The sequence below is a fragment of the Pelodiscus sinensis genome, chromosome 19 (genome assembly GCF_049634645.1).
Source record: "Pelodiscus sinensis isolate JC-2024 chromosome 19, ASM4963464v1, whole genome shotgun sequence".
In the NCBI taxonomy this organism is placed as follows: Eukaryota; Metazoa; Chordata; order Testudines; family Trionychidae; genus Pelodiscus; species Pelodiscus sinensis.
In genome coordinates, this window is record NC_134729.1 from 4,219,011 (window position 1) to 4,230,123 (window position 11,113).

Here is an 11,113-nt window from a genome sequence, read left to right on the forward strand (position 1 = left end):
AATACCGCGTTGTCTACACTGGCCCTCTTCCGCAAAGCATTTGCACAAGAGGGCTTTTGCCCAAACGGGAGCAGCGTAGCATTTCCGCAAGAACACACAATCTTACATGAGATCGTCAGTGTTCTTGCGGAAATTCAGGCAGCCAGTGTAGACAGCCAGCAAGTTTTTCCATAAAAGCAGCTGCTTTTGCAGAAAAACTTGCCAGCTAGACGCAGCCATCAGGTTTATACAGGGCCCACAGCGGGGATCCTTTGAACATGGCTCCACTGGGAACACACTCCACAATGGCAAATCAATATAATGGTCTTTTGTCGATATGCATTTTAGTAAATTCCTGGACTGTCATGGCTCATTAAAAGTGGTCATAGGGGTGGAAATCGGGTAAATATCGCATTTTAATATCAGAACTGACATAAATGGGGCCTGCATGTTGTGTAGTCTTGCCTGGCAGTGTGAAAGCTATTTGAATATATTTGCATGTATAGGCAACCACTCTTACGTTGCTGCGTGTGTTGTATCATTGTGGCCCCCAGGGCTTCCAAAGTTGAGTAGCCCTGTCCTAGATAGTGATGGGAATTTCAAGAGTGACTTCCATGGAGGGAGACTGCCCCAGCCTCCCTCGCCCCCTCCCCAAAGGCTAATGCCCTCTGTGACTTGAACCAGAGGGGGTACCAGGTGATACCTTTTGCCAGGGAAGCAGGACAAAGGCTGGAGGAGCAGCCTGGGACCAGGACCTGGGAGCAAGTCAGCAGCAGATGGCTTGGGAGGCAGGAGGGCCACAGCCCTGGCTCCGGGCCTCCTCTCCCCCCTCCACCGCCCAAGACGGATGGTACCGGCTGCTTCTGGTTCCTGTGCTGACAAGTCTGTTCTATGGTGTGTCCTTGTGGACTAATATTTTCTGTTCTATCTGCTGAGTTGCATCTAACTGTGGCTAGGAGTGCAGGCGCCTCTGCCCCACACTTTGGGGACACAGCCAGTGAGCTATGGAGAGACTCCTGCCACCCCGGAGAGCATCTAATGCTCCGCTTCTTCCTCCCACAGTAACACTGTCTTGCCACAAGCTCCCAGCAAGTGGAAGAATCTGGTGCCCTTTCTCTCCCCCCACAGACTCGCACGCACCCACTAGATGTAAAGTCATTTATTGAGGCAATGTCTCAAGATGCACATTTCCAGCAGCTCTGCCTTACATAGGCTTGGGGGGTGGTCTCGGGGCAGCGCCCTAGAGGAGACAGAAAGAAGAGAGTTAGGGGATGTTCAGCTGATAGAGGCTCAGCGATCTGACCTATCAGCCTGGCAAATCTCTGATGGTGGCCAAAACCAGAGGCTCCAGAGGAAAGTGGAGGAATCCCGCAGACGTGAGATCACTGGCCTCCCATGCAAGAGCTCAGAGAGCAGCTAAAACAAGCTGTTTAACCTCCCTTCCAGGCCATGTCGCTGTGATAAGGACCTATGGCTGTTACCCACAGGACCAATCCCGTGGTCCGACTGACCCACCCGCTTCGGAGCAGGACTCTCCTCCCCATACAGTCAACAGCGTCCCAAGCGGCTGGGACTTCTCTGAAGATAATCGCTGGCCCCAGGTAAGCCGGTTCCAGCTCCTAGCTCTGTGCTGCAAGGTTTTGCTGGGCAGCTCTGATTAGGCTGGTACCTGACATTGCCAGGCAGATCAGTGGGTGGAAAGACCGTCATGGGCGTGAAGGAAGTGTGGGGAAAGCCGGGGGGGGGCGGATGTTGGCAGGAGTCGGGGTATGGGAGGGGCTCGTGCAGTGATACGTACAGCAGGCCTGAACCTGGGCGGAGGGGTACGGTCCTTCCGGGCCTCCCGGGAACGGTTCCTCACCACCTTGCTGTGGATGGCGCAGCTGACGCAGTAGTGCAGCTTCACATACAGCTTGGGCAGCACATACGCTGGGGAGAGACGTACATTGAGCTGGGTTACACGCTGGCTGAATTCAGCTGTCCCTGCTTCCTCCCCAGCATAACAAGGATGAGACCACTTAACCCAACTAGATGGACGACTAGGACCCACAGTACTGCTTTGGATGCAGCTGCCAAAAGGCAGAATATCTCATTTGTATCATAGAAAACTAGAAGGTCCCCTGCCCTCACGGCAGGACCAAACACCATCTAGAGTCCCCCTAGACCATTCCTAATGGATGCCTAACCTGTTTTTAAATATCTCCAAGGATGGAGACTCCACAACCTCCTTAGACAATTTATTCTAGTGTTAAACAACCCTGACAGTGAGGAAGTTTCTCCTCATATTCAACCTAAACCTTCCCTGCTGCAATTAAAGCACATTGCTTATGGTCCTACTATAGAGAATAAGGAGAACAATTTTTCTCTCTCCTCCTTTTGACACCCTTTTAGGTACTTAACAGTTATTATCATGTCCCCTCTCGGTCTTCTTTTCCAAACTAAACAAACCTGATTCTTTTAGTCTTCCCTCGTAGCTCACGTTTTCTAGACCTTTAATAATTTTTCTTGCTCTTTTTCGGTCCTCTCAAATTTCCCATCTTACTTGAAATGTGGTACCCAGAGCTGGACACAATACTCGAACTGAGGCCTAATCAGTGCAGAGTGGAAGAATGACTTCTCCCGTCTTACTACAACACTCATGTTTGTTTTTTGGAAGTGTCACAATGTTGACTTATTTAGTTTGTGATCTTCCATGATCCCTAAATCCCTTTCTGCAGTACTCTTTCCTGGACAGTCACCTCACATTGCATACATGTGAAATGGATTATTCCTTCCTAGGTGGAGTATTTCACATTTCTCCTTATTAAACTCCATCCTATTTATCTTGGAATATTTCTCCAGTTTGTCCAGATCATTTTGAGGCCTGCAGGCAGCATTAGCAATGGCACAAAATTAGCCAGCTGCTGGGAGGTACTCCAGAGTCTGGTGGGAGGTAGGGATGTCACTAATCAAGCACACATCTAGGCTTATCAGTTAATCTTGTTGACTACATACACTCTGCCCCTCCGCTGCCTCTGTGTCAGAGGTAGCAAGTGGAGCGAGGGGGGAGAAGAGTAGGAGCTGGTGCCGGGAGGAGCTGGTTTAAAAGCCAGCTCCCCACTAGCACCAGATCTGCCTCTTCCTCCACTGCTGCCTCTGACAGGCAGCAGGGCAGAGGGTGAGGGAGGCAGGGGAGGCTGCTCTGGCATCCTATGGAGCAGCCTCTGTCCATGGGGAGCTCGGGCCCCTCAAGGACAGGGGCTACTACTACCCATGTTACTGCCACTGTATTAGAGGCAGCAGCACAGGGTGGCAGGGGGCTCCTTGGGAGTGGGAATGGAGCACACTGGCTGCTGGCTCTGGCAACTATCGAATAGTCATGTAACTGCTAAAATGTCATGAGGTTACACGACTAATCAATTACATGCTAACATCCCTAGCGGGAAGCAGATGACAAGTTAGGTGCATCTTCACTGCCATGTTATGCATGACTGAGCTAAGAGGCACAACCCTCTTCCGCCTGCTACCTACGGTACTCAACTAGCTGCAATCCCTGCAGTGTGCGAATCCTGCACAGTCTATTTACCCAAAATGCCTCTGGGAGGCACAGCACTGCTATTGTCCCCATTGTACAGACTGGGAAACTGAGGGTGTCCCTGGTGCCCTAAGAACTGGCTCGTACAGGGTAAGGCTAGTAAGACAGTCAGTGCCTGAACACACAACTGCTGAGTGGCTCGCATCGCAGCCCCCCTGCAGGCTATCACCATGACAACACTCAGCCCCCCATAGAGCCTCACAATCGAAGACGCTGGCTTCGGAGATGTCACGCACGGCGGCGGCCTCCACGATGTTGCGGATGACGAACTTCTTGATGGCCTTGTCCTTGGGGACGCAGCGGGCACAGTTGGTGCAGCGGATGGGCTGGACGTGCCCCCGGCCCTTCTTGGCGCGCCCGTTGTTCCGTCTCTTCTTGGTCTGGCAGGAGGGAAGGAGCCAGGGGCTGGGTGAACGTTGCTGCCGGGGCCGAGGGAGGCTGCAGGGCCTGGATTAGGCACCAGCCCTCCCCCATCCCCATACCTGGCCCCCCTGCGGAGCCCTCCCCCCACATCCCATACATGGCCCCCCCATCCCCATTTGTACCCCCTGTTCCCCAGGGAAGCACCCCCATCCCCATACCTGGCCCCCCCCCTCCCCATACCTGGTCCCCCCTCCCCATCTATTCCTCCCCCAGGAGGAGCCACCTCCCCATCCTCATACCTGGCCCCCCCTGAGGAGCCCTCCCCCCACATCCCATATGTGGCCCCCCTCCCCATTAGTACCCCCCGTCCCCCAGGGAAGCGCCCCCCCATACCTGGCCCCCCCTCCCCATGTGTCCCCCCCTCCCCGTCCCCAAACCTGGCCCCCCTGCAGAGCCCTGCCCCCCCATGTGTGTCCCCCCACCTCCCAGGGGAGCCTCCCCCCCATACCTGCCCCCCCCGTCCTCATTTGTGCCCCCCCTCCCCAGGAGAACCCTCCCCCCACCCCCATACCTGCCCCCCCCGGGGAGTGTCTCTCCCCCCCCCCCCCCGGCCCGGCGGTCGCGCGCCGCTCACCATCTTGGAACCGAAGAGGCGAAAGAGGATCCGGCTGCCGAACGCGTCCCTTATATAGTTCTCCGTCCGCCCCGGAAGTGCCTCCGCCAGGCGAGCGGGAGCGTGAGGTGGACACGACCCCGCCCGGTTCCCGCCGCCCTTCCGCTCCTCTCCCCTCCGCGCCGCTGCGGGAGCGGAGGAAGCCGGTTCCCGGGTCTCTGGGATTCAGCGGGATGGACTATTTTTTTTTACAGCTGAGCGGAGGGATCTCACGTTACGTACCAGACGTCACCAGCATGCACAGCGATGGCGGCTAGGCGCGGGCCGCACGCAGGCACGTGGCGCGGTGCATGCTGGAACCTGTAGTCCTCGCTGCCCAGAGGCCCCATTGCATGCTGGAACACGTAGTTCGCGTGGGACCGCATGGCCCCGCAGGAGGCAGCAGGGGCGAGACTGCGCTGCGGCTGTGTGTAGACCCAGGAGGCCGGGCTCCCAGCCCCCCCGTGCTCTGCCCACTAGCCCCCATTTCTCTCCAATAGCTAGGAGTAGAACCCAGGAGTCCTGGATCCCTGGCTTCTTCTTGCACCCCCATTCTACTCTCTCCCTCCCCATCCACCCCAGCATGCTCCTGAGATCAGACTGGGTCAAGCAAAGGTCCATCCAGCCCAGCATCCTGTCTTCAGACAGTGGCCAATACCAGGTGCCCCAGAAGGAACAAACAAAACAGGCAAACATCAAGTGACCCCTCCCTGGCCCCCACTTCCAGCCTGTAACAGAGGCCAGAGACACCTTTCCTACAGTCCTTGCTACTAGCCCTTAATGGATCTGGCCTCCATGAATTCATCGCACTCTTTTTTTGAACCTTGTTAAAGTCCTGGTCTCCCCAACATCCTCTACATAAGAACCTAAGAACTCTGGCAAGGCGTTCTACAGGTTGACTGTGCTCTGCAAAGAAACACTTTTTAGTTTGCTTTAAACCCGCTACCTCTTAAATTCACTTGGTGACTCAAGCCCATCTCAGCTGAAGAAGTGGGTTTTACCCATGAAAGCTCATCAAACTATAGATATATTTGTTTCCAGTCTCTATGGTGCCACTGGACTACTCGTTTTCCTAATTCGTGGGTCATGGGAACAAGTAAATCACTCTTCCTTATTCACTTTCTCCGTACCTGTTGTGACTTTATAGACCTCTATTATAGCCCCAAGTCTCTTCTTTTCTAAATGGAAAAGTCCCAGGCTTTTTAATCACATATGGCAGCTGTTCCAATCCCCTAATCATGGTTTCTAGAATAGAACCTAGAAATCCTAACTCCCCAGCGGAGCCGCTTTTAGGGGTGGGTGAGCTAGGCAGTTGCCCAGGGCCTCCATTTTCAAGGGGCTGCCGACAGAGCCCGATGGAAGCCCGCCCAGGACATGTGACAATTAAAGGGACCGAGACCGCATTTCAGCCTCCCCCCACCCCGGCAGTCACCCAGGACCGCCAATTGGTTAGGACTAGCCCTGTTCCCCAGCTTTCTAATTACCCCCTCCTTCACTGTGTTGGCTATTGAAATACAAAGAAACAAACAAGTTCATGCCTCAGACCTCTGAAATTACCATTTTACTGCAGCCACAAAAGCTGGAGGAAAAACATACAGCTTCCAGCACCCACATCGAGTGAAGTCCTCTGCAGCCAAACCTGACTAGGGTTGCCAGATGGTTTCAGAAAAAAATACCAAACAAAAACCATGCCAGGAAAAAGTTTGTTGAGCAAAAAAACCCACCATGGCCCCTTTAAAAACTGCGTGAGGCTTTTTGGTCCTAAAGCTGCCAGCAGCCGCCCGCCATCTCTCCTCCCTGTGCCAGGCTGAACAGCTCCCCTGTGGAACCCGGTAAGCACTAGGGTTGTTAGGCTGCCTCCATATTGAGCTGGACAGCCCGGGATTTTCACCTCCTGGCCGGGAAAAAAAAAATAAAAAAAAATCAGAAAGCACCAGACATATTAGGTGTCCGGTATTTTCTGAATTTTTTTTTTTTTTTACTGGACAGGAGGTGAAAATAAGAGACTGTCCGGTTCAATACCAGACACCTGGCAACCCGACGAACCTTGGGTACAGAGACGCAGAACAACAGGCCCTCGCTTATGCAACCGGCACACGTGACGGTGAAAGCAAAGCCTCCGTGTGGAAGACTCCCTTGGCAGCGGCCTCTGACATTCAGATGCCCTAGCTGAGTCTAAAATCCCCTCCACCGTTTGCAGCTATCATTCCATCTCTGCCAGTCAGAACAATCCGAGCCGCACACAGGTTATGCATTGTCTTTGAAAAAGCTCAATGTGAAACTCAGGGCACAGGCTGGTCCCTCACCTGGGACTCTTGCTCAAAAAGGTCAGAGATCCTAATCTGGTCAGGACGGCTGCTCTGACTCCTCTCCTGGTAGCTAAACAGGCCTCACCCCTTTCTTCCTTCTCATCACAGCAACTCAAAAGCTTCCTCCAGCTGCAATAAGAGCCCCAAAAGCCCCAAACCCTCAACTGCGTGAAGTCCCTTGCGCACACCCCCCACATTCGAGGCCGTACGCAAAAGCAAGCCTGAAAGTTACCCTGAGGGCAACCTTTAAAAAAAGAAATCCCCTTCAAGCCGAGTAGCAATTCCCATGAAGAGTAAAACACGACAACTTCCCCACTTGTGATGAAAGAAGGCGGCAGCTTGAATACGGTTGCCTGCATGCCAGCCAACAAAGCAGGACGCTGGGGCTACGTCTGGACTGCAAGCCTTCTTCTAAAGATACTTTCGAAAAAGAGCATCTAGACTACAACCAGTACTTTCGAAAAAGCAAGCCGCTGTTTTGAAAGAGAGCACCCAGGCAGTCTGGATGCTCCCTTTCGAAAAAGCGCCGTTTGCATTACGTAGCGCCTTGTTTCGAAAGTGCTTTCGAAAAAAGGCATTCTTCCTCGTAAAACGAGGTTTTCCATGGTCAAAAAAACTGCCGATTTACTTTCGAAAGAACGCGGCAGCAGTCTAGACGCAGGGGAAGTTTAAAAAAAAAAGCCACTTTTTTCGAAAAAAACCCCTGTAGTCTAGACACACCTGGGACCACTGTTCACTGCGCTGGCCAGGGCTGCCCCATTGCTTCCTCATGCTGCCCACCCCCGTCTCTCTCGTCTTACAGGCGGATTGTCACACAGCGCTCCCAGGGGCGGCGCTGTAATTCTGTTTGTACCGCGCCTTGCACAAACCGGGGGCGCTCGGTGCGTGATCAGGCCCTCCAGTGATAAAATCAGAAGGATGGCCAGGCACGGCTATGCAGAGATACTGCCCCTGCTGGCAAGAGGATAAAGAATTTGTGATTTGGGTGGCTGGAGAGCTGTGGCGCGACGGGTAGTCCTTCTCTGCACTTCTAGCACACCAGCAGCGGACGGCACGGGGCGTAACCTAGGCTGACGAATAGGGCCGGGGAGCAGAAATCAGAAAACCTGCGTTCTCAGACAGCTGCTGTTTGGTGCTGCCGGAGCCTCCGTTTTGCCTGCTCTCTGTGGACTCTAAGCCCTGTGGACCTGCAGCTACAAGCGCAGAATTAACCTCCTAGACGGGCATTTGTGGCTCTGAACCACCTCTCAAGCTGCCTGGGAAGCAGCGAGTCTCTTTTTACAGATGAAGCAACTAGCACCAAAAGGGGAAATTACCTGCCCCGATCTCACACATGCAGAGCAGGGAATGAAACAGGCTCCATGTCTCTCAAGCAACAGCCTCCCCCTGCCCCAGCACGGAGCTTCAAAAACCAAGTCGGCTCCCTGGGACGGGCTCCTGCGCTGAAAATGGCAGTGGAGACGGTTGGGCTCCACCCTGAGCCTAAATCAAACACTACAGGAGGGTCTCAGCCTGAGCCCCCGTGTCTACACGGCAATATTTCAGCCCCGGAGCCAGCTGCAGCCAGACTACAGGTCTATTGCACCTAGACAAGGGCCAGGCCAGCATTTGAGCCAGACAGACCTTGCAGAGATGGAGCCAAATTCCGAAGCGGGAGGAGGTCGCTGGCGTTCCCTTCACGTCAATGGAGGTGCACACATCTGGAGTGTAGAAGGCTGAATGGGTCCAAGGGACAGCACAGAACCCAGCTCAAAGGAGAGCGCTCGGGCCAGGCGAGAACCGACCAGGTTCCCACCTGCCTCTGGCTCATCCTGGCTGCACAGTGAGATGGTCTGGCCTGGCCTCCGTTCCGAGCTGCCCTGGGAATGAAGACCAGTCGTGCTGGGGTGGAACGGGGCAGGGAGGGATCCGGTGCCCACTTGTTGGCTCAGCAACCCGCACAGCTGAAAAGGACGGGGGAGGAGGGGGTCCTACCCCCAACTATCCAGGCCCGATGAACACCCTTCCAGCAATCTGAGCAGAGGCTGAAGTTGGATGGGGCCGTGGTGACCAAGTTTCCTTTGCCCTAGAGAGGGCCCGGCAGGGTGGGGTTAGGCTGAGCAGTGAAGAAATTAGGTCCCGTTCTCATTTACTCTCAGGCCCCTCTCAGCTGCTCTGACAGTGTCGCGGGGTCTTAACATGGGCAGAAACGCCCTCCTGAGAATTGCCTGAAAGGACCTCCAGCTTGGGTAGAGGTGTGTCAGGGCTCTGGAGCTGCCCCTGCTCCCGAGTAGGGCAGTGATGCTTGGAGGATGCAGTTACAGCTATTCTCCAATGCCCAGAGGCCACAAGGATCAGTGGGAAGTAGAGCCGCCTCGAGGCTGCTCTATGTGCCAGTTAGGATTCTGCAGGACCCCACAATACAGGGAGTCAAAAGTGAGTTCAAGGGCTCTTCCCCAACCCTTCATAGAATCATAGAACCATAGAGCTGGAAGAGACCTCAGAAGGTCAAGTCCAGCCCCCTGCTCTAGGCAGGACCAATCCCAACTAAATCAACCCGGCCAGGGCTTTCTCAAGCTGAGACAAACACCTCTAGGGATGGAGACTCCACTACTTCCCTAGGTAACCCATTCCAGTGCTTCCCACCCGCCTAGGGAAATAGTTTCTCCTAATATCCAACCTGGACCTCTCCCACCACAACTTGAGACCATTGCTCCTTGTTCTGCATCCCTCACTACTGAGAACAGCCTCTCTCCAGCCTCTCTGGAACCCCCCTTCAGGAAGTTGAAGGCTGTTATCAAATCCCCCCTCACTCTTCGCTTCTGCAGACTAAACAGACCCAAGTCCCTCAGCCTCTCCTCATAGGTCATATGCTCCAGCCCCCTAATCATTTTGGTTGCCCTCCGCTGGACCCTCTCCAATGTGTCCACATCCTTTTTGTAGTGGGGGGGCCCAGAACTGGACACAATATTCCAGATGTGGCCTCACTAGAGCCGAATAAAGGGGAATAATGACATCTCTGGATCTGCTGGCAATGCTCCTCTTAATGCAACCTAATATGCCATTAACCTTCTTGGCTACAAGGGCACACTGTTGACTCATATCCAGCTTCTCATCCACTGTAACCCCCAGGTCCTTTTCTGCAGAACTACTACTAAACTGGTTGGTCCCCAGCCTGTAACAATGCTTGGGATTCTTCCGTCCCAAGTGCAGGACTCTGCACTCGTCCTTGTTGAACCTCATTAGATTTCTTGTGGCCCAATCCTCCAATTTGTCTAAGTCACTCTGGACCCTATCCCTGCCCTCCAGCGTATCTACCTCTCCCCCTAGCTTAGTATCGTCCGCAAACTTGCTGAGGGTGCAATCCATCCCCCTCCTCCAGGTCATTAATAAAGATATTGAACAAAACCGGTCCTAGAACCGAACCTTGGGGCACTCCGCTAGAAACCAACCGCCATCCTGACATCGAGCCGTTGATCACTACTCGCTGGGCCCGGCCTTCTAGCCATCTTTCTATCCATCTTACAGACCATTTATCCAATCCACATTCCCTTCTCTCTCCCCTTCAGGAATGAAATAACTGAGAATCAGCCAAACAAGACACTGTGAAAAAAGCAGCAAGAAGAGCCCTTTGCTTTTCAACTTGTTAACCATTCTGTTCAGATGTGCATACACCTGCGCATGGTTCCCTCCTCCCCCATCCACGTCAGACCCTGCCCAACAGAACCAGAGCAGAATAAAATTATTCTCAAACAGCTCCGCCTACTGGTCAGTTTCCCAGTGTAGACAAAATCCTAAGAGTGGATTTAAACATTTTCCATGGCAGGGGTTTTGCAGGGAAATCTGCTGTTTTGCAGCTGAAACATTTGCAAAGCTGTATCATTCGGATGGGAAGGCTTTTTGCGGTCAGTCGCTTCCCAAGAGAGACCCCTGAATGTCTCAATCCAAGGATAGGGGTTTCAAAACAATTCAGTTTAGCGGGAGGGGAGGGGGAAGAAGATTTTTGGAAGATTTTTGAAAGATTTTGGTTTCGTTCTAATACAGAAAAAAAAAACATTTTCAACCCCCTGGAAGATCTCAGAAGCTGGAATCGCCATTGCCCGGCCAGCTCCAGTCTTTACAGTCTTGTAAGACGCTGCACGGGGCACTCTGCAAAGCTGGCTTTGGTTTCCAGCTCTGCCAGTTTTGAGCACATCAGAGACTCTCTGCGCCTCAGTATACCTGTTACAGGGCTACCACTTCCCACCCTCAAAAACA

General features: G+C 53.5%; 1 protein-coding gene across 1 annotated transcript; it reads right to left on the reverse strand.

Annotated features, from left to right (window-relative positions):
• Window positions 1-1,123: 1,123 nt before the first annotated feature.
• Window positions 1,124-4,702, reverse strand: RPS26 (ribosomal protein S26). Its single transcript, XM_075901917.1, has 4 exons — window positions 4,551-4,702; window positions 3,756-3,933; window positions 1,778-1,908; window positions 1,124-1,219 (listed from the first exon to the last, which is right to left on the reverse strand). The coding sequence occupies exons 1-4, from the start codon at window positions 4,551-4,553 to the stop codon at window positions 1,184-1,186; spliced, it is 348 nt and encodes a 115-aa protein (XP_075758032.1). The 5' UTR covers window positions 4,554-4,702; the 3' UTR covers window positions 1,124-1,183.
• Between the last annotated feature and the right edge of the window lie 6,411 nt (window positions 4,703-11,113).